The 26674-nt window shown below is 38.1% G+C and overlaps 1 protein-coding gene across 4 annotated transcripts in view; it reads right to left on the reverse strand.

Moving 5' to 3' along the window:
• Nucleotides 1–9298: 9298 nt before the first annotated feature.
• Nucleotides 9299–26674, reverse strand: part of SLC13A1 (solute carrier family 13 member 1) — a 28621-nt gene continuing 11245 nt past the window's right edge. Inside the window, exons 9-16 of one of the 4 annotated variants that reach the window (XM_063155370.1) lie at nucleotides 26467–26565; nucleotides 26276–26377; nucleotides 20388–20491; nucleotides 18735–18844; nucleotides 17921–18082; nucleotides 15731–15868; nucleotides 15456–15630; nucleotides 9299–9388 (exon numbers count right to left, since the gene is read on the reverse strand). In XM_063155370.1, coding sequence (XP_063011440.1) covers nucleotides 15487–15630; nucleotides 15731–15868; nucleotides 17921–18082; nucleotides 18735–18844; nucleotides 20388–20491; nucleotides 26276–26377; nucleotides 26467–26565 — 859 coding nt within the window. In that variant the 3' untranslated portion in view covers nucleotides 9299–9388; nucleotides 15456–15486. Of the gene's footprint in view, nucleotides 9389–11038; nucleotides 15631–15730; nucleotides 15869–17920; nucleotides 18083–18734; nucleotides 18845–20387; nucleotides 20492–26275; nucleotides 26378–26466; nucleotides 26566–26674 lie in introns of those variants that run through there. The other 3 variants (XM_063155369.1, XM_063155368.1, XM_063155371.1) reach the window with 3 other exon arrangements.

A 26674-nucleotide genomic window follows, 5' to 3' on the forward strand; every position in this document is an offset into this window, starting at 1 on the left:
AGAGGGCTGAAGCTCTGCTTTGTAGGATAGCTGCTAAGTCAAATGAATCTTCTTCTATGGGCATCTCTCTCTCCCCCTTGCAACCAGAAAGGAGCTCCAGAAAAGAGGATTAATTGAAAGACCTCTATTGTAACTGGCTAAAATGTAGGGCAAAGAATTTCATGCAAAGTATCTCTCTATTTCAATACCAGGATTTTAAATGTCTCAGCTCCTATGTAAGCCTGTACTTTAACTTGGTGAAACTCAGATTTTTATTCAGTTTGAGCAGCAACTCTGGATTTGAAAATGAATTATTTACTTTGTGCATGTAAAGAAGGGGCCAATGTCCAAATGATACTACAAATCTGCTTTAAATAAACTCAGTTAAAAACCAGTAGCATGCCTAGAGTCTCTCTCTATCATTTTATATGAAGATGTGAAAAAGTTATTTGGATGAAATAAAGCTGCCTTCAGGCAGTTTTAATTTTCAACAGAACTGATTTGACTGATCACTATATTGCAGACAGCATGGCTCCTGGCTGCATGGCAGGAGTAACATTTTTATATAGATGAGCTGTTCTTGATTAATTTATTTGTGATAGAAAGCTCAGGTGGACCTCTGTAACACCAGTGTGGTCACTGCAATGGTCTAAACATGTACTCACATATCTGTTTGTTTTTTGTGTTTAATTGGGAGCAGCCCATGGAGAGTGTTTCCTCCTGCCCATGCAAAACCTGAGGGATCTCTCCAAGGCCACTTTAGGAGTCTGGGGAAGCCTGGGAGCAGGAATGCTGTCCCACTAAATGCATCACTGCTGATGGACATTCAGCAGGACTTGGAGATCATTTCCCAGTTTCCTGTGTGCATTATTTTTTTTCTGTAAGGCATATCACAAGTATTAATGCAATTGTAAGGAAAATATTCCTTGGAAACATTAATGGTCTTTTGGATTTTTCTAATGGAAAAGCCATCTTGACTTTTAAATTTATAAAATTTAAATTAAGTGTGCAAGAGCTATTGGTTTCTATTGCAATTCTGGTATCGTCCTTACCTCCAGTTTGGCTGTGCCACAGCATCCTTTCCAAGGATATTCCATGATATTACACAGACTTCCCTGTTTATTTAAAATTTATCTCTCAAGCTCCCTACCATGAAATGTATTGTTTTGGGGGTTATGTAGCAGGAATTCATGTGTGCCTCTGGATCCAGGTCATTAAATATTTAAATATCAGTTCAGACTAATTTTGGTTTCATGAATTGTTTGCATGAAGCATGTAAGCAGCTCAGAGGTTGGCCAGGCCAAAAAAAAAAAAAAATACAAAGAAACATGAGGGATAGAAGTCAAAGAAAAGGGAAAGCAGGAAAATAATTGCTTCTGGCATAATTTTACACTTTTAAGATAAGCTTTGAAAAAGTATTACCTTATTTTTCCTCTCATTTATGTAACTGCACTCTCCATGATCATGAAGAAAAGCAGAAAACAACCCCAAAACCCCCTAAGTTAGATGGTGTTGGAGCATAAAAATATCATCACTACTACTGAAAGAGAATTTATCTTTTCATAGATACTTAGGCTTGTCATTTTTAAAGCCCTGGTCCTGTCAAGCAGTTGGATCCCCTACAGTACAGGTGGAATTTAAATAAATAACTATCATGGTGTTCAGAGTAAATCTATTTATGACAGAGAGAAAGAAAAACACTTGGGTAGGTTCCCAAATATGATGAACAAATTAAGATACTCTTGGGTATATCCAACAGATGTTATCTGTAAATTTTATCTATACAAATGCAATATTAAAAGCTCAGTGGACTTTATCTTGCCTGGTATCGTTGGCCACTACCCAGCAAAGCACTTACACATTGGTAATTTTAAGGACAGGGTGTCCTGGTTTCAAGCCACAATACCCAGCAGCACAGTGGAACAAGACAGTGATAGGCAGTTTGACAATACTATCCTGCTGCTTCTCAAAGACACCTGTATGTAGTTGATTCCAGCATATTATTTGACCAATAGGTATTGAATATACACATAGATTATACATTTTCCCCCCTTTTTTCAGTGCTAAATAAATAGCAAAATTGTTGTGCTCTCTACAGTCGAACAGCCAGATAAATAATAATTCACTTCTGAATATGTATTTGATAAAGAGAACAGAACGAAAGGGAGTGCTAATGTGCATCTGTTATGGCAATTTTTCATTGCCATAATTTTACAGAAGAGGATTCCTGGAGATGCTGTCTGTGAATATATCTTGAGTTCTTCCATCTTGTTAGGAAGGCATTATTAGATTTTCACATCTGTCAACATTTGCTTACCACAAATGCCAGCAGCTACTATTTTTCCCCTTACCTTTTATGAAGTGAAAGGATACTTTTCCCATCCAGTTTCAACCCAAACAACTAGGATAACAACAAGAAGGCACCCTACCACAATATTTTAATTCGTTCCCAGAAAAACTCACATTTTAGAATATCTTCCCTTGGGTGAACAGAGGACAATGAAAGAGCCATGATCTTTCCAACCAGTATACAGCCCATGGATGGTAAGAGTTATTGGTGTTAAATGTATTAAAGGGAAAATTCATATGCCTAGAGTCTTTAAGGGCCAACAAGACAGATTGTTGAAGTCACCATTGAGCTTTAAGTTCTATAAGTCACATTAATAGTTCTTGTATTTAATGACTAACAAATAGCACAGTGTTAAATTCCCAGGGAGTAGTAATTCTTCCTTTGGTGAAAAGACGCTGATTTGTCAAAAACCAGGACTATTAAATTAAACTTATTCTGTGAATAAACTGTATTTATTTACAGACATCTGTCTTAGTTTGCTGCACGTGACCCTATTAGATGTTTATTTTTACAATGGCCAGGTTCTCTCAGTACTATATCTTCAAGGGGTCTTTCAAGAAGAGAGCATCTTAAAAAAGTCATAACTTTCTTTCCATCTCTGCATGCTAGCATTCCTGGGAGGGGCAGGGGGAAGGGGGGTGGGATTTACCCTGATGCCAGCTGGAAAAGGAAAAGCAACATTTACCAAGCAGTTATCAGGGTTATTGGAAATTTGGGATTTATTCATACGTGGAAATTTGGTACAATAGAACATTCCTATTGTTTTGTGGACATCTGTGCAAGGTCAGCCAAAACCTAATCTAGTCTCCTGAGGGCTCTCCAGACAATTGCCACCTCTTTGTGCATGTGCTCAAACTTTTCCTTCTGGATAAAAGGAAAGTGAGAAAACAGGAGAAGATTGTTTTTGTAAAAAGTAGCTGGAAACTGAATGAGCAAGGGAAGAAAGCCACCCATGAGGGAAGCTTACAGGATTCCTTGCTTTAGATGCTAAAAATGATTTGATGTTTTCTGTAACCGTTTCAGGTTTTCTTTAACTTCTTTAGCTTTAAACCATGAGGTCTAGGGATAATTTTTTTTTTCACTGCACTCTACTGTCTCAGGAAGAGGCACCTTCACCTACAGCTATTTCTCAGTCTGGGAAATAATTAACCTCATTTGACTTTGCTACTGAATATGCCATCTATTTCCTACACTAGGAAATAGATGGCATTATGACATCATCTTCAACTTGAGTATGCATAGTTTTAACAAAAGAGTATGATGAAAATTTCAGCACATTTTCTCTGTTTTTTCACCTTGTTCCAAAAAAACTATTCATTTTATCTTGGATAATACTGAGCAACTTATTTTGAATGTCAGCAATCTCTTAGAAGATTGTGAGGGTGTTTTTATTCCATCTCTTCAATAGTATTCATTAAAAAAAGCACATGCAAGTTGAGCTACTGGTTAGAGTGAAACTGCAGAAAAACAGTGAAGAGAAGCCCATGGCCCCTATCTCATGGTCCTCTCTTAGACTCTACACTCAAATTCTATACACAATCCCTTTCCTAGTGAGACCTGAGTGGTGATTCTTATGTTGCTCCATGAATATCACTTATTATTTTTTCATAGGTCCATGGAAAGCCTCTGATACAAATATATTTATAGCTGAATATGTAATGTTGCATATTAACTTCACTTAGCTGTAATTAGCTGAGGCAATGCCAATAAAAACTGAAACTGCAGAAAGCCTTTGCATAATTATTTAGTATTATCTACCTTGTGTTTTTCTAACTGCTACCTGTAGTCTAATTAGTGGCATAGTCCATTAATAAATTCAAGGCCAAATTTTGTTATCTATCTTAAAAATAATAAGGAAATAAGTTAGAGGAATTGGAAATATCAGCAGGCAAAGCTCAATAGCCCTAATAGATTTAGTGACCTTTACCCCTGAGATAGGTTAGTATTCATTATGGTGCTATGATTGCTTCCTTAAATATTTTGTTTGCTTCTTGGAGGCACTTCAACAAGGTTCCATGAAGTCAGAAAAACTGGATACATACAGATGCTCCTCAGAAAGAAAAGACAAAACTGCTACTCCATTATATCCTACATACATGCCTTTAATTTCATGCTCAGATGTTTAAAGAACTTCCAACATGCTCCTGAATATTTATTTCCATAATGTTGTACATCCTGAAGCACAAACACATGAAGTGCCAGAAAGCCCATTTATGTGTCTCTTCACACTGAGACGGTTTCTTCTATTTCCATTTTAGCAAGATTTCTTTATCATGGGTGGCCCACTAAGAAAGAAATCAGGTAAAGAAAAGCCATAGCTTATACCATGTGACTGCCATATTTGAAGTAAAAACAAAAGCATTGAACTTAATGTAAAACATTAAAGTAATATGAAGAATAATTTCTATTTTCTTAGCTGAATTGAATGTAAGGACCTTCTGTGTCCATTAAAAAATTAGTTACAAATCACATTCATTCCGCTTCTGTGCACCTTTGTGGAACAGGCTCATGAAAGGTACAACATCTGAGCTCCCATGACTTTTGCAATTAGAGCGTGCCAATGTTGAGCTGTCTGATAATGTGCACGTTTCTGCTGCCTGGCACGCACAGAGACTCCAAGCTGAGCAGGGGCCATGAGCTAGGACTGGTCACTGGCACCTGCTCATTGGTTCTTGTCCTTCCAAAACCCTCCACAGCCAGTATTCACAATGTGTTTCCAGTAGCAAAGAACATAAAAGATACAACAGAATATTGTTTAACAAAAAAATTTGAGGGAGTATAAAGTCTAGGCCATAGCTTACGGGGTAAGAGATGTAGTCAGTATGTCAACAAGAAGAGAAAAACTTCTGACCTTTTACTTCTGTATAAGTTTTCATACAAAAGTCAGTTGTAACCAATGGTCAATAAATGGCAATTATAAAGGGTATGGGAAGCAATCCAGAATAGAAAAAGAACAGGTGAAGGACATTTGAACAGATATGATGGACTCAGACCAGGGATAATTTACTGAATTATGCTCTTGAATATTTCAGGAATTCACATGAAACAATTTCTGAATAATCACTTCCTTGTGAGAAAGTACACAGCAAGGTCTGACATGAGTAAATAATGAGCAACTAAATGTGTCAGGCTCACTTGGATACACAGAATGCTATTTTAGCAATCAAATAACCAATTTTAAATATTTAGATGATAATAACTTGGTAAGAAACAGCCAACACTAGTTTGTCAAAAGCCAGTCATGCCAGAAAAAGCAACGTCTTCTCTGAATATGCAGCAAGACTGGTCTAGTAAATTAAGAAGCAATAAAAGTAATGTATCTTAGGTTTAGTAAGGGTTTTGTTTCATTGCATTCTCCTAAGTAATTTAGAGTGATAGGACCTACAAGAAAGTTACATAGTGTAGGTATAACACATATATAGTGTGTCCAAAATCTGTGCTTAAAAAACAAGGGTCATTTGCCAAGAACAGTGGAGGCATATATCCAGTAGATATATATCTTTGAGAAAATTTTGGTTCTGGATTCCTGTAGCATTAGTTTAATCAGTGATTTAGATAACATGTAAGGGACTGATATAATAAAGCCTACAGGTAACAGAAATATTTTGTGGGTTGTGGTCTGTTTGGAGATGGATTTAGAATTCAAAACTGTGTAGCTAAATTGAGTAAATATTTTGAAATGCAATCAAAGCTCCATTTGGTCTTGAAAATTTCCAGGGATGAGACATCCACAGCTTCCCTGCACAGCTTCAGTGCCCCACCCCCCTTTTGATAAAGACTTTCTTCCTTATATCCAATGTAAGTCTCCCCTCCTTCAGTTGAAATCATTGCCCTTTGTCAGCAAGGTTACTCTAAATCCATTCATCCCCCAGTTTGTATTGATATTGGGATTTTCTCCAATCCAGGAGCAGCACCTTGCCCTTGGCCTTGTTGAACTTGGTGAGGATAAAGATTTCCTGAAGGTTCCCCATGAAGCATTCCAATGAAATCAAATTAATGAAGTTAAGGACTTTTACCTGGACAAAGGTAGGATTGAAAAAGTCCAGGGTCTGCAGTGGTTCATAAGCGGAGAAATATACTTCTCCAAAAGGAATTAAAAAATGGCATAAACTGCATTTTGGGATGTAGAAAAGTAGTGTGGATTACTGAACTCAGAGCTGATGGGGCTTTATCTGGATTTATCAGGAATGCCTGCCTATATATGATTGAACCCTATAAGGCCTCCACCTCTGTGGCACCTGGGTTTAGAAGGGATGTGAATACAGTGCAAAATGTCCAGAAAAGCATAAACAAATGAACAAAATTTAAAAAAATAATTATTATTAAATACTCAAGTGATTTAGAAATTGAAAACTGTCTAATGATGAAGAACCCACTGGGCAGATATCCCATTGAAAACTTTCCTGTCAAATAAAATACTTACATTTGCTTAAAACATACATAACTTTTTGAGCATAAGACTTTTCCACAACAAATTTTTTTCAATATTTCTAGGCATCTGGGAACTTGAGATACTGAACTTCACAAAGGAAATGCTGCTTCTATATACAGATAATTACATGAGCAATAACACTTGTCAGACTCATCTACTGGGTAAAATATAAGTTGTCTCTGGGCTGATCTACCCATGACTGGCCACTGGCATCATGCTCAGGAACTTACAGAAACATCTTAGCTCTTTCAGTCTAGAGAGCGGAAGTCTGAATAAGTGACAGAATGGCAGCTAAAATGTTTAACACAGACACAAAAGAAACCATTACAAGGAGCATTGATCAATTGGTCACCACATCCTCTGGTTCCAGCTGAGACATGGCTAATTGATTTGAGAAAAAATTAAATTATATGTCATGGGTTGGAATCCATATTATACAACTTCCCGTGCTACCAGAGTCTTCTTTCCTGAAACTCAAGTAGATGAACTTGGCATTTATCTGAATGTAGTTCTCTTTTCTCACTAGCTTTTTTAGGGGGTTATTTTCCAGCTGGAGCAGTACTTCCTGAAGTTAATAGCAACATTATCACCTGCAAATACTAACCAAATTAAAAATGTTTAATTATTTTGCCATGCTTTTTGCATTTACAAGTATTGTTAATACAAGTTCATTACTTGTATTAACAAGAATCTTGGCTATAATCAAAATTGCAAAGACTATTTATTGTCTTAATAAGTACCTACAAAAACATGTTGCAATTGCTATGCTTTGAGGTATTAGTAGACACAGGAAAATATGGAAAAATGCCCAAACCAGTTTCACATTCCAACTGATATTTAGTTACTTTCACAATTAAGATAGAAGCCAATATAATGCTAGCAATTTATTGCTTGGTCCTGCTGAAAGTCATTATTTTATCCTGGGGGAGCACGTATCTTGGGAAACAGTTCTATTTAATTTGCAACCATAATCAAGTGATGTGATTTTATTTATGTATGAATTTTATTTACAAATGGATTTCAGCAGGATGTGGCTCACAGCCTTGGGTAATCACACTGCAAGGGCTTACAGCTATTCTTAAAAGTAAAATGAGTGGGATTTTCTATAGTTCTGATCTACATAGCTCAAACCTTTCATTAATGTTGTCTGTCACCAGTCTCTGAAAATGTTTTTTACTTTCATTTGCTTTGTTAGCCTAAAAGAACACTCATAATTTTGCTAGGGCCCTACACAATACAGTAGCTAGCTGTAATTAGTACTATTGTTTTCTTTTAGTATTTTTTTGCTTTTCTGCTAACACTGCTTACTTTTCAGGAAAACAGCTCAACAGCTTCAAATCAGAGATAGCTTCACATTTCCACATTTGCCAGATGTGGGCAAGGAAGAAGACCCAAGATGTGCTGAGGGGGTATGCATTCTACAGTTGTAGAAACTGAACCAAGTTGAGGATGCCTCCTTGGACTGCAAGCTTCTTGAGTGGGTGTCTACTGTCAGAAGAGAACCTTGAGAACAATCTGAGGAGCTGTGCTCCCAAGTGACAGTGCAAGGTAAAATCCATGGGAAGAGGTTGGATTAGGGTGCAGCTAACATTTAGCTGCCTTTGGTTGTGACACGGTTTGAGGGAGTATTATAGAAACAAAACCTGTTTGGCTGGACCAAGTTCATCTGTCTGCTACTGCACTTTTTCACCTTTGAAGTGGAATAAGAGCAGATGGAAGTTTCCATCTTGGATTAGTTAGGAGGAGATTTAGATTTCCCGTGATTTAGTCCAATCACAGCTGTGAAGCAGAAAACTGCTAAGCTCCTGGCAGCTTCCCATAATGACCTTCATTGACCTTGTCAACATAATGAATAACACAACTTATTTCCTCTTTGTGTTCTGTAAAATCATACTGTAATGGCCATACAACTTGAGAATAAGGAGGGAGGTGGCTGCAAGAGGGCACTGGCAGTTCAGCTTTTGTTATAAGGCTTTAATCTTACTTCACTATCACATAAAGAGGATTCCAGACCAATTTCAAGAGTGGCTTTCAAAAATGTCACCCTTGAGGTACTGCCTAGGCCATGTATTCAATAGTTGCCACACTGAAAATATGCAGCTTAACTAGGAAAGTGTTAAAGGCTTACTGAAATTGAAGGATTGTTCTTAATGGGTGCAAAACTCCATCTGCTTTCACAGTGAGAACAGGAAAAATTATAGTACTATCTATGCCATCCATTTCCTTCTCCTCTGATGCATTATAATAACACCTAAAGAAAGAACTAGCCACCACATGGTTTTCTATATTATGCAAACTGAACTTTTCAAATCCTTGAAGAATGTCAGGAGAAGTTGTCAGTCTTGTACATGGATCATTACCAGTTTTGAAAGGTGAGACTCAGAACTGCAGATTGTAGGTTAGCTTAGGTTAGCTTCTCTCTCTCTCTCTCTCCCTCTCTCTTCCTTCCTCTTCTTATTCTTTGCTTCCATGCTCTTCTCATTTATTTTCTTTTCTTCATCTCTTCCTTTTATTTCTTTGCAATAAGAGACAGAACTTTTCAAGATAACTTAAGGGGAAATTGTTCAGAGAAATCATCTAGGAGAGCAGAAAATGCTTTTTCCATTTGTTACGTATTCAAGCAAGTGCTACAAAATACAAGAGATTTAAACGTTGTTTACTTCTCCTGAGACAAGTCGTAAAAACTATCAAATGCTTATGGCTTAGTTATTCCAGACTGACTTAGTGTAAGATGCTAATGTTTTTTAGCTTTAGTACATATGCTTGCTTTGCTATCTATGCTCATGATAAGCACAGGTGAAGATGCACATCATATAGTGTAGCATAAATTAAAACATTCAGGATGAAGAAAACCTTACCTCATTGATGCTCTGTGTACCACAAAGGTCTTGTCTCTTAGCCTGTTGAATTATATTGTTGTAGATCCCACTTATAATAGAAAGACTTTCATTTTTAAAGTAAACACCTGGCCTGGAAAACCAGCTGTCTTTATTTTAGGCCTTGAAACTTTTTTTTTTTTTTTTTTTTTTTTTGCATGATTACTTACCTAAAGAATTATATTCAAAGAAAAATCTGTGAATCAGCCTGCCTGCTTGCTTAGTCTGGAAATATTAAACTTCTCTCTCAGATTTTTCAAATTGATTCCTAATTTAGACGTCTATGAATGTCACTGTGCCTGAAACTCTCTGTGGGGTATAAGACCAGAATCCAGCCTCAGTAAAACATTCCCATCCTCAGCCTCCCATGGTGAGAATCTCTCCTGTGCCTTGGAGGGGGCACCAGTGTGAGACAGCAGAGGTGTGACTGTGCTCCCAGCCACCAGACCCAGAGCTTCCCCTCACAGCTCATTGCCCAGGCTGTTTACTTCAAGCTCTATTTTTTGGGGTTCAGGAATTTTTCTCTGCTGGCCCTAACGTCTGCCAGACAAAGGCTGATCCTGGTAACACTGGTCTCTCTTGAGATGTAAAATATGTGGATTCAAATTAGTCAGCATTTAAGTAAGGGTCACAAAAAGTTTTCATTCTTACTGTGTTGTTAAAGAATGTTGGAGGATGAAAATGGAAATCTCTATGGGAAGGAAGCAGGATGCACAAAAATGCCCTGCAGCATTCTTGGATTGATGCGTGAGGACAAGAGTTTCAGGACCATGCTTTTAACTAGAATTTTATTTAGGATAGTTTTGGGTTCCTCAGTTTGCTGATTCTTTAGACTTCTTGTGTACCTTTTATCCTACATCTTGTACAGACATTTTGCAAACTTAGGTCAGCAATCTGAAATTTTCACTCAAGTTTTCACATTTGCCACAACTGAAGATGGCAGAATCTGAGGCCCTGCACTGAAGGATGACCAAATGAAATGCTTGGAAGTGACTCTTTCAGCTATCCTTGTGGGTCTGCTCCAGCATCCTAACCTAAATTGGTTATACCTGAATCAGAAACAAGGTGCTAAAGAGCTATTTTTCATAGGTATATGCCTTGCTTTCTGACCTTCTATTTTCTTATTAATCCCAAATCTGTTTGAGACCGTGATATATTTATTCTGTGTTCGTACAGGAATATGGCAGAGAGCAGATTTTTTAAAGCTTTTCAAAGCTGAAAGATCTTTCTCTTTTAAAAATTATTTTTAAAGTGGACTTTTTCAATATCCAGTTAATTTAAATTATTCTTAGCAATTATTTTCCTCTGCCACATATATGAAGAGTTGGTCTATAACAATAAAAAAGATTTAAGAAATCTCAGGCACTTTTATTGACAAATAGCTTTCCTTTGCAGATCACAACTTTAGCTCTTGTGAGTGATAAACATGTTGGACTGAGCAGCATTCAGAAAATATTTATTTTAAAAACACTAGATTTGTATTGTAAAGTAAAATTATGCAGAAATTGAACATTGTGCAGGTAAAATAACATACATAAACTTCCAAACACAAAAGGCAAAAGTATTAGGGAATAGCACTGACAAGAATTCAGTTCAAGTGATTGTTAAAACCATAAACCATCAAATGAAGTTTGCAGAGACAAAGAACTAAGCTGATAACTGAAATTATAATTTCTGACTAATAGCTGCAAAGTGATCTGATATATGTGCAGGCCTGACCACTGGGGGATGTCCTCAGGTGCTCTGGGGTGCCACCATCACAGAAAGTGGCATCCTGCTGTGGGCTGCCAAGGGCAGGGCAGGAGAGAGGGCCGGCCAAACTTCTGGACATCTAAAGGCTCAATAGAAGCCTTCCAGTCCTGCCAGCAGCTGCACGTAGCATGCAAGAGTATTTTTGTTGTTGTTGCAAGGTGGTTTCGTATCCACACATAATCAAAGAGCTGTTAAAATCCAGGATATTTTTTTCTACTCTCTTCCTGAGCTGCTGTGCTGCACTGCTCTGCAGTGACCCCTTGAGCTATAGGCTGGTTGATTTTAAACAAGCTAGACCCTGGCAGTAAACAAACACAGTCATTTCATTTTAAAAGTACATAAAGGGGTTTATGCTGCAAGATTGATCTGATTGCCTGATTGTAAAACAGAAAAGCCAAGAAGATATTTCCAGGGTACACATGGTTTGTGGTTTCTGCTAATGTAAATGCACATCTTCCAAAATAAAGTGAAAATACACTAAATATACCATGACCATAGAAAGGGAGAACATATCCCCAGTGAAGTACATAGCAAAAGCTCCTTCTAATTCATCAGGAATGGGATCACAAATAAATAGTAAGTCACAAATATTACTTATGTACTATTAAAGTAAACTGATTAGACTCATCTGATTCAAAGAAAAAAATCAACACCTTTTATATGGAAATTAGGAACAAAGCAATTTACAAATAGTTAATGTCATCATATAATAATCAACTCTTAAAATAATTATAGGTGCATTCCTACCATTTGTCCTAATACAAATTCTGGTCAAAGTAAGGAATATAATAGCAACATATGAAGAGTGTGTTTCTGCTGGTGATCAGCACAGTGATCTGTGCCTGCAGTCCAAGCTAAATCCACTCCTTGTGTACCAAGATCACCACACTCTGAATTTCTTTTTCTTCTATTTCAATGCTCTCAGGTGGGGAATAAAATATCAATATTAATCCCTGCACTGCAGGGTTGTTAATTTTTACTTAAAACATTCCTAAAAGCTTTAAAAATAAGTTAATAATAATAACAAATAATCTCAAGTGTTGAGTCTGACCCATTCCTTAAACTTCTAGCAAAACAAGTTAATAATCCTGCTGAGAACCTACTTTCCCAGTACTACCAACCTGATTTTTCATGACTGCCTTACTTGCAAGATAAAGTCTCCAAAACCAACGTGCTTAATTATTAACTTTCGTCATTAACTTAGCACATTATGACACAATTAAGATGCTGGTTGCTGAAAGTAAGTTTATATATAATTCTGTGTTTCATCTTAACAAATTACAAAAACATGAGGTCCAAGAGATGACCGGCTTTACAAAACTCTCCCTTGTCTCTTTGTATATTATCCACTGCATACACTAATTTTAGTGAAAATAGTTTTTAAAAATGCATCCTTCATGAAAAATTTTACTATTTTTGCCTGTTTACTAAGATACTTAACCATAATTTCTTCCCTGAAAAAATAACTTAGGGAAATTCTGTGGTCTGAATTATGATGGTTCAGACATGACAGGCCTTTGTTGTCATACTGATTTTATGAATAAGACAGAAAGTAAAGAAAATGAACAGCTGAAAATCAACCAGCACAAACAGCTTCAGCTTTACTGAAAACTGTATCGCTTCTTATGGTAGACAGCTTCTCAAGAGTTCTCTTAACTGGTGCCAAATAGTTATTTTCTTCCATGAAGATATGCAACTTGAAGAGAGAATACTGGTGTCAAAGCCTGATTTAAAGGAGAAGTGCATTCATGGACCTGTAGACCTCATTGCCATATTCAAGGCTGAGGTTATAACCAATTGTAGCCAATTCTGTTTTGGGAAAGTTAATAAAAGTTGCGGGCAGCTCAGAAGAAGTTAACAGATTTCCTTTGGCTAAACAGCAGTACCACATGATTGTAAGGCTTTGCAGATCAGACCTGTGGAGATTAAAAATACAACATCCAGTGGGAGTGGTGAACATAAAGCCACAAAGAGGACTGTCTTCCCTATTTCATGGTTCATTAAAAAGCAAAAAGACCCAGTTTTACTAACAGAAAAGTATCAATCCCAAATAAAAGGGAGAATAATGAGTCTGTTAACCTGAAATAAATATGTTTTCTTATTTGTTTAAAGGTAAAATATTTCACCACAAGGCCAGTAAAGCACTGGAGAACATTAGTCAGGGAAATTGTGCATGTTGAGTTTCATGTTGGAGAGTTTCAAGATGACTAGACAAATCCCTGAGCAACCTGGTCTGAACAGAATAATAACTTTTCTTTGAGCAAGACTGGATGCCTCTGAGATCCCTTCCACTTGAAATACTGTGATTCGCTGTTTTCACTGCTCTTGAATAATTGGAAAATTACTGACAAAATTGGAAAGTGATACCTTAAAGTAAGTAAGAGCACTCTTTGCTGGTCTTCCTCTCTGTGCCTTCAGGACCAAAGGTCTGAACAAGCCATGAGCTCCTGCACTGCACATGCTTATGGTAAAATATCATATGATATATTCCAGGATTTATATCTTGGATTAGTTACTTGTATCAGCATTTCCCTCGGGTACCTGACTTCATTTAGCCAAGCATTGTATATCTGTACTGATGATCATTGCTACAGGGGATCAATAAGCATTATTTTTATAGTGGCAGCTCCTGGTTGCCCCAGTGATGGTCATTGCCCTATTTTGCCACTGCATAAAAAAAATGTGATAGCAGCCACAATCAGGCTTAAAAGCATGGTGTCATGCACCAATACTTACTTCAATACTTACACGGAATCATTAATTAAGAAAAAGTGCTTCTTTAATAATTCACTGCAGCTGAACCTGCAACTAATAGTTACAGGTAACAAGCTACATATACAAGGTTATACACTGCATTCTGGCATTGCAGAAGTCATGACTGACATCTCTAAATATGCAGTACCAAAACCAAATGTAAACCCTTAATCAAAACCAACAGCATTTTTTGGTTGTTGTTGTTGTTAGGAAAATGGACAGAATCTTTAAAAGACAGATTGATGTTTACAACTATCATATGGATGCCGCAAGGCATGATCCAATCTAAATACACACAGCTTTCATTCAGACTACATTCAGACTACATGCTCTTTACAAATTATTACAGATCTTCACAACAAGTAAAGCTATAGTCTTCATGGTGAAAAATATGTAACAACCAAGAACATCATTATTTGGGGATATCTTTGAACTCCAACTTACACTCTGACCATATTACACTATTTTGTTTAGAACATTATAGTATTTACACAGTATAGTAACCTTAAACTGCCATCTGTCCTGCAGATACCATGAGCCTCCTGGTGAAGATTCACTTGGTTGGCAGATTGACTGTTAAATCTTCAGCACTGTCTTATGGTTTCATTCCTCAAGGAGATATATCTACTTTTGGCAGAGAGATGTGATGATAACTTGTACAGATCAACTCAGATCAATCAACATTCTCTATACAGAGAAATATATTTTTTTTTTCTTTTACAAAAGCAACAATGTATTTTAGTGAGGTCCTGGGAGGATGTAGCATAAATATATGCTTACGTATGCATTCTCCTTCCAGGTTACAAGGTGCTTAATAGATAAAGTGCTGTGTAAGTGGTCATGCTGCTCTTTATTTTTTGTGCATTTTTGACTGGTCTGTAAACTATGGGTTCAAGACAGTCCCCTCCCTGATCTTTTGTTTGTGATCAACACTGTTTTAAACAAAGCTTGAATCTAGAAAACAGAAAACCAACACGCTCTCTGACAACTCCCAAAAAAGTAATAACAAGGATTTTTATTTGAAATAATAAATTCTAAATTTCATTATTCTGCTACCCTGAGAATGGGGGCAAATTGCCCGTGATAATGGCTATGCACATTTATTTTTTCCTTCATAACATGAAGATATAAAAATTCAGACTAGCTGAACTAGATTAGAAACCTGATCTAACTATGATCTTTAGAAAGTCTAGCACTCTTCCTGATTAGACTCTCAGACTGGATCATCAGTCTCTAGGACTGTGAAATACAGCATTTATAGTAATGTAGATCCTTATAATTGTGGTGACTGAAAGCATTTTAAGTGACTCACCACATATGAGAAAATAAAAGGAAACTTTTTTTTACAGCCCAGTGCCATTTGTAGATGGGATGCTGGGTACCCAACTTGGGTAAGTATAGAGATCAAATATAGGCACTATCCATGTCATGATCCCAAGCATAACTACAGCAACTCCGATGATGTTAATGCCCAAGCCAGCTTTCACCTAGAGAAGAGGAAAAGGAAAGCAGAAACATGCATCAAGACAATGAATAAAAATTTTTGAATGCCAAAAATTCCCTTTAGGACTTTTGCTTAAAACTCACCATGTCCATAATAGTTAAATGACCATATGAAAACACGATGGCATTGGCTGGGTTTGCTACAGGAAGCAGGAATGCAAAGGAAGTACACAAGGTAGCAGGTATCAAAATGAAGAGTGGGTTCACATGAATGGCTTCAGCCTACCAAAAAATGAAAGAGAGTACAGCTGTCAAGGGATGCATTTGCCAAATTAAATACAGAAATATAAACTTCCTATATTAACACAAGTGAAATCTGAATGGAACTACCAGTTTAAATAGTGAGAAAACACCTTTTTTGGTAAATCGTTTTTTAAGAACATTGCACAGGCATGAAAACCAAAAACACTGCAAGAAAGATGATAAAGCTGAATTTATATATGATACATTACTGATGATCTGGATGAAGGGATTGCATGTACTCTCCATAAAGGTGTGAATGACACTACAGTGGGGGGTGTTGATCTGCTGGAGAGTAGGAAGGCTCTGCAGAGGATCTGGACAGACTGGATTGATAAGGTTTAACAAGACTAAATGCTAGGTCCTGCCCTAGGGTCACAACAATTGCAGGCAGTGCCACAGGCTGGGGGCAGGCTGCAAAGGTGCCTGGTGGAAAAGGACGTGGCTGTGTTGGTTGATGGGACCTGAACATGATCCAGTGTGTGCCCAGGTGGCCAAGAAGGCCATTGCCATCCTGGCCTGTATCAGCAACAGTGTGGCCAGCAGGACCAGGCAGTGTTTGTCCCCCTGTACTCAGCACTGTTGTGGCCACACTTTGAGTGCTGTGTCCAGCCCTGGACCTCTCACTACAAGAAAGACATTGAGGGCCTGGAGTGTGTTCAGAGGAAGGCAAAGGAGCTGGGGAAGGGCTGGGAGCAGAAGTCCTTTTAAAGAGCAGCTGAAGGGGCTGAAGGGGCTGGGGGAGGTCAGCCTGGGGAAAGGCATCTCAGGAAAGACCTTATCACTCTCTACAACTCCCTGAGTGTCTTCTCCCAGACAATAGTGATAGGACAAGGAAATGGCCTCAAACTGCACCAAGAGAGGTTCAGGTTGGACATTGGGAACAATTTCTTTAGTGAAGGGGTTGTTAAACATTGGAATGGACTCCTCGTGGAGGTGGTGGAGTCATCATCTGTGGAAGTGTCCAAAAAACAATTGGATGGAGCACTTAGTGTCATGGTTATTTGACAAAGTGGTCATCAGCCAAAGATTGAACATGATGATCTCACAAATCTTTTCAAACCGAATTGATTCTGTAATTCTTGGAAAAGAGGACTAACACTTCTTTCAAAGAAAAAGGCATTAGTATGTATTAGCCCTCTCTTCTCTTTGTGACAACCTGGAGTGTTAGCCATTTTTGCAGAAGATGCAGTCTGGAAGAAACCCTAAGAGAACTGTCCTTTCAAGAGCTTCAAATATTCACAAATAGTAACGACAGCATCAATTTTCACATGTTGAACTGTACTGGAGTTTTCTGAGGTAATTTCCTTCACAGTGGCTTGTATGTTTTGGATTTGTGCTGAACACAGTGTTGACAATATAGGGTTTTTTTCTCCTGGCTGAGCAGTACTTACACAGAGCAAAGGCCTTTCCTATTTTTCTCACTGCCACAGTGATGAGAGGCTGGGATGGAATTGGCAGGAGACATGGTCAGGACAGCTGACCCCAGCTGACCAAGGGATATTCCATACCGTATGGCATCATGCTCAGTGTATAAAGCAGGGGGAGTTTGGTGTGGTGACATTTCTTACCTCGAGTTACTGTCATGTGTGATGGGGCCCTGCTCTCCTGGAGATGGCTGAACAGCAGCCTGCCCAGCGGAAGCAGTGAATTAACTACTTGTTTTGCTTTGTTTACACATGGGGCTTTTGCTTTCCCTGTTAAATTGTCTTCATCTGAACCCATGAATTTTCTAGCTTTTCCCCTTCTAATTCTGTCCAGGACCCCTCTGGTGTGGGAGTGAGTGAGCAGCTGCGTATGGCTTGATTGCCATCTGGGTTTAATCCATAAAATGAACTTTTATCTAATTTTACTAATTTTTAAGCATCTCCTGGTAAAAACACCTAAAGCAACCAAATATACAATGCACAATACAGGACAGTAAAAGACCTGAAGTATTTTATTGACACTTTTTAAAACCACTTCTTTGAGCAGCAGCATTACTACATAGGTGATAGAGTAGATTCTGATTAAAAATAAGCTTGTTATACTCACCAAAGGAGATAGTATGGGCAAAAAGATCGTAATGGTAGCTGGATTGCTGGCTACTTCTGTTACTGTAGTGACAATAAGGCAGGATATCAGGATAATCAGCCACAAGGGTAATGATCCTAGAGGTGTCAATTTACTTGCTACCCACTCAGAAAGTTTTGAAACCTGCATTAGGAACATGAGAACATGATTATGTTTAGCAAGTCACTGAAAGGAAAAAATTTTAAATGGTATATAAACAGAACTTATCTGCTAATAGTGAAGTATTTAGGTAAAAGAGAAAAATCTAAAATATTTTCTATATTTCTACCACGTGTTTTTAAGACCTTTTTTCTAATTCAATGGTGCTCTATAGGAGCCCATGCAAACTATATTCCATTTATTTATATTTGCATCTCTGAGATGGTTAGAGGAGTCTTAATCAGAAAATGGTAATACGAGTATATTAGGCTTCATAACCAGAGTCTAGGTCCAAAGCTGCTTGATTTACTGGAGTCACCATCAGGCTCCACATGGGAGTTATCTCAGTGACATTAAGGCTTTGGAAACAGTGTGTTGTCACAACCCCTCTGCCCCCATCAGATCTGCATTAAATAAGAAACAGTAGTCATCACTGTGCATAGTCTTGGAAAACAGGAAACTTCTTTTTCTCTAAACCTGCTTTCTGAACATCTTGATTATTAATCACATTTATCCTGTTCAATGTTGCTACAGAATAACTTGCTAAAACAAGAGAATGACTGTGAATTCACTGCCTGTCTGAATTGCTCTTGATTGGGTCACATTATTTGTTCAGTACTTCTATAAATTGCATTACCTCGCAGCCGTCTGCCAGTGCAAACCCGCCACCAACAAGAATAGCTATTTCCCAGGGCATGCATGACTGAAATTCCTTCCAAGTAATCAGTGGAATGTAAGCAGAAACAGCTAGAGGGAAAAAAAAATATATATATAACCCCCCAACCAACATTTAAAAACATATTGACAAGCTCTTGAAATAATCTCCCTGAGGAAGTACTTGGGAAAAATTCAAAGACAAAAAGCTCATCATTGTAACATGAACAAGGTCTCTGACCGAAACAACCTGCACTTCCTGGTACAGATCTTTGACAGGGGAAAACTGTCATGGCATGGAAACATTAGAGCTGTGATGGTTACCGCCAGTGGAGCACTGGTCCCTTTCCCCTCCTTCCCATGTAGAAGAGAGGTGTAGGATACCAATGGGTTTTATTTATTCAATAAAACTTCACTGTTCAGGCAGATTGCTGAGGCAATGCTGTTTCACTTAGACTCATTTAGGTTCTGACCTTCTGTCCTGGATTGCCAAGCAAATTGTATTCTATTTGCCATCTGTATGGCAGTTGTCTTCTGTTCTGTGGGCAGTTTTCCTTATCTCTTCCGCAATCACTCCTCCCTCTGGGAAGACATCTGCTGATAATAGGCTACTGAATGTCACTGCATGACTGATAAGAACTACAGCATCCCATTGTGAGATGCTCCACCCAGAGGGAGGAGCCAAGCATTCTTACCCAGGTATAATCTTGAGGTTCTGGAGCACCAGTATAGCCTCTCCACTGGATTTCCCAGAGGAACAGCTGCCTCTTCCACTGGATCTTCAGAGGAAGACTACACCTTTCCACAGGATCACTGCTCCAACAGAACCACACCTGACACTCCAGGAGGACTGCAGCCACAATTCCAATTGGATTGCTACCAACACCCTGACTAACAGGGTGTCAGGTTCTATTCTGACTCTGTCAGTGTGGTTTTAATTTACTGCATTGTTTATTTTCTGGATTTTTTTATTTTCTTCCCTAATAAAGAACTGTTATTCCTGCTTCCATATATTTGTCTGAGAGCCCCGCTTAATTTCAAATTTACAACAATTCAGAGGGAGGGGGTTTACATTTTCCATTTCAGGGGAGGCACCTGCCTTCAATAGCACACACCTGTTTTTCCAAACCAAGACACCCTCTGTTCTCTGTGAAGCCCTAGATCCCATTGTTTTCAGCAGCACAACTAAATGCATAAAGAGGATGAGCCAGAGGCATGCTTTAAACAAAAAAATCCATTTTGAAGAGGAAAAATTACATGATAATGAATTAATGTACTATTTGGGGTTTTACAGGGTACCCGAATCAAGCAGTAACATTTTCAAAGCATGAGCCTAGCCCTGCTCCATGCAGCCCATTTCAAAGCCCATTGTGGTGAATGGGCAGGTGGTTTCCATTGGTGTCCATGGGTACAGGTAACACCTTCCTGCACAGCACTGGCTCCTGCTGCTTCTCACATTGTATGATGGCACTGACTTCCAGGTCAGGGATGCTTTACACCCCAGTGCTTTATACCCTCTATTAAGACTTCAGCATTAGTATTTAACTACATTCCTCTAACCAGTGCAATAAGTTACATTTACAGTAGCATCTTAGTTACCTTATTGTAGTAAAATCAACATCAAATTATACTCAACTGTTTTCTCCATTCGATGTCCTATGCAATGTTTTTGCTGGAATAATAAAGAACAGGAGGCCTATCACTAAGGCAGCTGTTGAATCCGTAATATAGCTTTTATATCTATGGAAAAATCAACAACAAAAAAAACCCAGATAAATATATATAGTGAGGAGAAGGAGGGGAGGAGAGAGGAAGAGGATAGAGTATCTGGAAAGCCCACAATCTGCTGTGGACTGACCATAACACTCTATTCCTCATCCCTTGCACCATTAGGTGTGGTGGAAAGAAGCAGAGGAGTAAGGTTGAGCCTGGAAAAATAGGATGAGGGGAAAGAGCTTTAGTTTCTATCTTTGTTTCTCACCATCCAACTCTATTTTTAACTTGCAGTTAAATTAATTTTTCCCATATCAAGTCTGCCCATAGTGGTGACTGATAAGCAATCATTTATCCCTGTTTTTATCCTGACCCAAAAGCTTTTTGACCTTATTTTATCCCCTTTCCTGTTGAGGAGAGGAAGTGACAAAGTCGTTGGGTGGGTACCTGGCAGACAATCAAGGTCAGCTCCTCAGATCTAGAGAAATTTTTGGTGGAGGCCCTATAAATTCATAAATAAACATCTCAAGTAAGCATGTGTTATTTTGCCATACAGAAATTAGCTGGTAGAGTGGGATATTCAGAAGTAGCTGATGCTTAGATAACTAGTTTTCACAGTTTAATGATAAATTTAATAATTTTAATATGCGCTGCAATAGATTCTGTTTAAGAGGCCTTAAAGAACACAGTGCATACCAACAAGGGGGATTTTCTAGCTGAGGAAAGGCAGCAGAACTTTATTATCATCCTGCTATGGCTGTTATTACTAGGGTCACAGTCACAAGGGCTGTGTTTGTTTTGGTCATTTCCAGTACCTAAGAACTGTTTGCACTACTGTGTCTTAAACTGCTTCAATATCCTTCTAACTTGTAAAAAGTAGCACCAAGATCAGGCAAGGTGCCAAGCTGAGCTGTAAGGCCATTTTAACACACACAAGTCTGTTAACCAATGTTAGCTGATGACATATCCCAGCCTGTCTTATTTCAGTCAAGATGGCCATTAAAATGAATAGAAATTTTACTTAAGAAAGCTAAGCAAACATTTTCTTAACCTTGTTATTTTTTTCTATTTTCTGCAAGTTCTGTAAGATTTTCTGAAGCAACACACCAATATATTTGTTCTCTCAGCCTCAGACCATATGCTTTCTAAATATTCAGCTACAGTAGGTCCAATAATAACTTCCCATCAGATCTTCCCAGCAGCTTAATGCTTTGTACTGAACCAGAGCTTCTCACTGAAAGCAAAAACCAATTCTCTCAGTGATATGCTGCAAATATCTAGTCCTTTGATTTGTTAGGTGAAATTCAAACAAAACTTTATTATGTCTTAAAACTTTAAGTCAGGTGACTTACACCAAAACGAGCATAATTTTAGCTAATACTGTCACAAAATGAAGATGCCCTAGAAGTTGAAGTGATTCTCTAATATTTTTTGTCTCCTGCTTCCTAGACTCTGCCTGCATAGAAAATACATTAAAAAAAAAAAGTTACTATATTTTTCTGGTTTCTTAAGGCAGGAGATTCTGCCTGTATATCATCTTTAGCCTGGGACCAGATGCACCAGGTCTAGAGATATAAAATCACTTCCTTTTGGATCCTATCCTACATTCTTCTAAGTCTTGCTAGAAGTTTTTAAGGAAAGTGAGATCTAGATACAGAAACAATCCATGCTGTCACTTTCCTCTAGGCAGCTCCATTTTCCTATAATGGTTGAGTTTGAAAGGGGCCTCAGGAGGTTGTCGGGGCCAACCTCCTCTGCTCAGGCAGGGTTACTCTGAGCCAGCTGCCCAGGACTATGTTCAGACAGTTTTTTAATATGTCCAAAGATGGAAAATCAAAAACCTCTCTGGATCACTATCACAGGTGAAAAACATCTCCTGATGTTCAGGAGGCAACCTGTAAGTTTAATTTTGTGCCCATTGTCTCTCATCCTGTCTCTCATCCTGTCACTGAGCCCCTCTAAGAAGAGCCTGACTCTTTCCTCTTTGCTCTCTCTCATGTAGTTTCACAGATTGTCAAGGCGAGCCTGCAGCCCCCTTCCTGCTGGGATTGTTCCTCCCCAGGTACAGGACTCAGCACTTACTCTAGCTGAGCTAGGGAGTGCAACTTTTTGCTCACAAACTCAGTATTTCTGATGCAAAACAGCATTCTCAAAAAACCTGCTTGGGACACGCACAACACCCTACCACCAGCCAAACTATGATGAGGACACACACAACGTCATTCCAAACAGAAGCTTTTCAATCATTATCAAATTTTGAGATAAACATTTTTTAAAGCCTATTTATCCAAGTTGTAATGCAACTGCATATACAACATCTATCTGCTTATGACACTGCAAATCTGATTGTGCTATAAGGAAGCAAAAAACCTGTTGATTCAAGAGATCTCACTCCAGCTGAGATTATGGTAGAGAACATGGCTGTGGACAAAAATACATAGTGGTCTTGTATTAGAAGTAAAGAAAGCAATAAATCATGAAGAAAGCAACACAGTACATCCAGGCAATAATCTGTGGAAGAGTGGGGGAAGCCTACCTTGCCTACATCAGCTGTAATCAGCTACAGCTCAGTGTTGAACTTTCTGTTTCTTATGAGGCTCATAAACCCAAAGGCCAAAGGCCAACCTGGAACTGCTCTAATTGAAGCTAATACCCGGCAGCCTGGAATCAGACCAGGACAGAGAAGGAAACTGCTGTAGCAGAAATGATGTGTGATCATGTGCTGTCAACAGATGAGGAGGAAACAGGCATTTTTACCCTGTGCTGCTCTCTGTAGTGTTATACAATATTTATTAAAACAACCTGCTGTCCGCTCACAGAAGGAGGTAACGGGTGCAGGGCAGGACAGCAAAGGAAGGATTAGACTTTAATAAATATACATTTTTCTTAAAAAAAATGAACTGGTAGAAGTAATGTATTTTTGAAAGGCATCTGATAAAGCTGGAAATAATGGGCTCTACTCAATACTGCTACAGCAGAAGTGTGGATTAAAAACTTGCTGACACTACAAAAAGTAGCTCTTAAGAGGTATGAAGGTAGCATAAATAAATAGTGGTATTTCTGCTGGGATTTCAAAAGTATCAGTGTTTGCATATTAAAGGGATACTCAGTAACATGATGGTGCACACAAATGTCTGTTGACATGGGTGATGACAGTGATGGGAAATTTTCTTTGAAACAAAGATTTAAGTATTTAATTTAGTTCATCAAGCAAAGCTTATAAGGTGATATATCACAAGATACATATACTTTTAAAGCACAGAAGATTTTTTTAAACCAATAGAGAAAGACAAAAATAGATCTCTGGAAGCATATTCCGACAGAAAGCAGTACGTTAGTTTGTCTTGTTCAGTTTGACAACAGACATGACTATCAAGGAAATTAGCAAATTCCAAAATTTGACGAACCTGGGCTTTGCCACCCTGACATCAAGCCTGGTTTCTTTCTGGAAATTCAGGTTCTGATAAAGTAAATTCCTACTAGGTTTAACACACAGAGCAGTGTAACTCTTTTGATCTTCAGCATGCTAGAATAAAGGATCAGACAGCCCTTTCTGGTTTAAGACTCTGAGGGTGGTGCAATTCCCACCTAGTAGGATGCACTCACTAGTCTCAGAGCAACATTGTGGCTTTTCATACCATAAAAACTCTTTTCAGGTGGCAGAACTTCCCTTAGGCCTTCTTGAGACTGTGGGATAAAACCCTGTGGAAAACAAGCGCTATCAGATTTCTGTAAGGGTGGAGAATATTTCCTTATAGGTATTTCCTGTAACATAAAGAAGTTATGCACATCCCTATCTCTGTACCTAAGTCCAAAGCACTGAGCAATTTTATATGCTCACGCTTAGGGAACAAGTGTGTAAGAGATGTAATCTGCAGTTCAGTGCACTGCTACAAGCCTCTTGGACATCACAGTGTCAGAAATACAGTTCCTAAGATCTGAGGGGTTTTTCCCTCACATTTCTTTGTTGTTGCTCTTGTTTGGTTTGGGTTTTGCTTCTAAGAATATGCCTTGCTCACAGCTGTACCTGTGCCATCCTTATGCCCCACTCACTCCCTTATTTTCCCCGAAAAGTTTTGTTGCTCAGAAAGTTTTAACCTAATTTACTGTTTTTGTGCCTGTTAATATAATTGATAAATTAAAGCTATCTAGATATAGTCAGGGTATGAATAGTAAGAAATGCTTTCTTTCCTCTTAAAGTTCTTAAGCAAAGCTTTGTTTCTCTTCAGGTTAGCTCACCCAAATTACAACATAATTTGGCCTAGTGTGCTATGACACATGCTTCCAGTTCCTTCCAAGGGCAACATTAGAGGGCATCCACAAATAACATCCCTGTGTAGAACCTGTAACCCTGCTCATTTTTGAGAATGTTCTGTTTGTCTCTACCAATGAACAAAATCCTCAGACAATGATAACCAGCTTCAAATAGGAATATGTAGCTCTCTGGATGAAAAAAAGTCATTTGAACCCTAAGTCAGATATTTGAAAGGTTTTTTACAGTGCCTTCTATTTCAGTTTAATATGTAGCTCTTTAGACAATGCTGGGTGAGCTGTGGGTGTTAATAGGAAGAAGGAAGAAAAGCCAACCCAGCCTGATTGCTTAGCTAGCTGATCATTTAATTAGGTCACCACTCCAAAACCCTTTCAAGAGTGTAGTGTTTCATATGAGACAGTGATCGTCAGCTCTGCTGTTGTTATAAGAGAAAAACAAGTGTTCCTTTTCAATCTTTTCCTGATGATTAAAAGTAAATCATTTTAAACTAATCTTAGTTTTTAATGGACTTTTTAATGATTTTTTTTTTTTGCTAAATAATTTTGTGTTACAGTTTAAATGTTCAAAGTGCTACAATTATTCCTTGTGACACTACCTCCCAGACTTTCTGGAAGAGCACTGGGAAGGTGTGTAAGTGGTGGAAATATACTTAAAAAGAGAAGGCATGAGGTATGTGTGTTCACGTGTCATTTATCACAAACACACAGGAAAACAAAATGGAAAATTACCCTTCTAGTCTAGAGTTGGTCTTTGGGATAACTAGTAATACATGTTAAACCCATAAGGACTTAAACAACATTAAGTCCCACTTCTCTATATCCTGCAACTACTTCCTACCACTCCATGGCAAAACTTGAAACTTTATCACAGAAAAACAGAACTGAAATTACAGTAATTGCAGCAAGAAAAAAGGAGATATCATATAAGTAATATACGTAATATAAGTTCCTGTAAGACTGATTACTTAGGGAAAGAAATCCAGATGATCCTGAAAAAGTTGCAGCAGAAGACAAAAAAACCCCTACAATAGTTCTTGACTTTTTGGTATTCAGTTAAACTATGACTTTCAGGGAGTTATGCATGAATGGACAGTCATTTATATCATTAATTTCAGCTGTCACAGCAGGGGATGTTGGCCTGTATGCATATAAGTGTGCTGTCACTAAGGGAAGTAGATAAAAAAATCCTAACCAGATTTATTCTTTGAATTTCACACTGGAAGTGAGGTACTTTGGCATGAAAGTACCTTTGGCATTCTCCCTCACCATATTAAGCCAAAAATCTAGTAACAATCCCTCTTAGGAGGCACTTTAATTTATCCTATAACAGGTTTTACACATTTCAGCTATTGCTCACATATATATGTGAAGTTGCTGGAGTTTATCTTCTGTATACACTACAAAGGTTTGCAACAATTTTGGCCTGGCATATTTCTGAAATATTGAAAGTATTTTAATTTTTGAAAATTGGTTAGAAAAGAAGGTATATAGTTAAGGCACAGTACAGTTCTTTTTGCTTTATTAAAAGAGAGCACTTACTTTGGGAAAAGTGAAGACCATCCTGGGATGAAGCCAGGATCTCTGGTGAACCACAGGAGGGTCATTAGAATGAACAGGACAAGTGTAACAATTTCTGGGTAGCTATAGCAGAAGTAGAATGAATTATAAATTTTCCTGAATTGACATTTAGATTTACCTGCTCTTGCTTGCAGATTTATAGTTTGAAATACCTAATTGGTCCAAGTTTCTTGTACTCCTCCTGAATCACCTGTGATGAGGCCTCTTCTCTAGCTGTTTTCTTCTTGCCACACTTGAACATGTTTTTTAAACTGGAATATAAAGCAGCAATATTGGATGATGAGATACTAGTGTATACAGAAAAAATTGTCCAGCCTTTCCAGTTACCAATAGCACTTGACAAATGTATATTTGTCACTT

Source organism: Melospiza melodia, chromosome 4, assembly GCF_035770615.1.
Source record: "Melospiza melodia melodia isolate bMelMel2 chromosome 4, bMelMel2.pri, whole genome shotgun sequence".
Taxonomy (NCBI): domain Eukaryota; kingdom Metazoa; phylum Chordata; class Aves; order Passeriformes; family Passerellidae; genus Melospiza; species Melospiza melodia.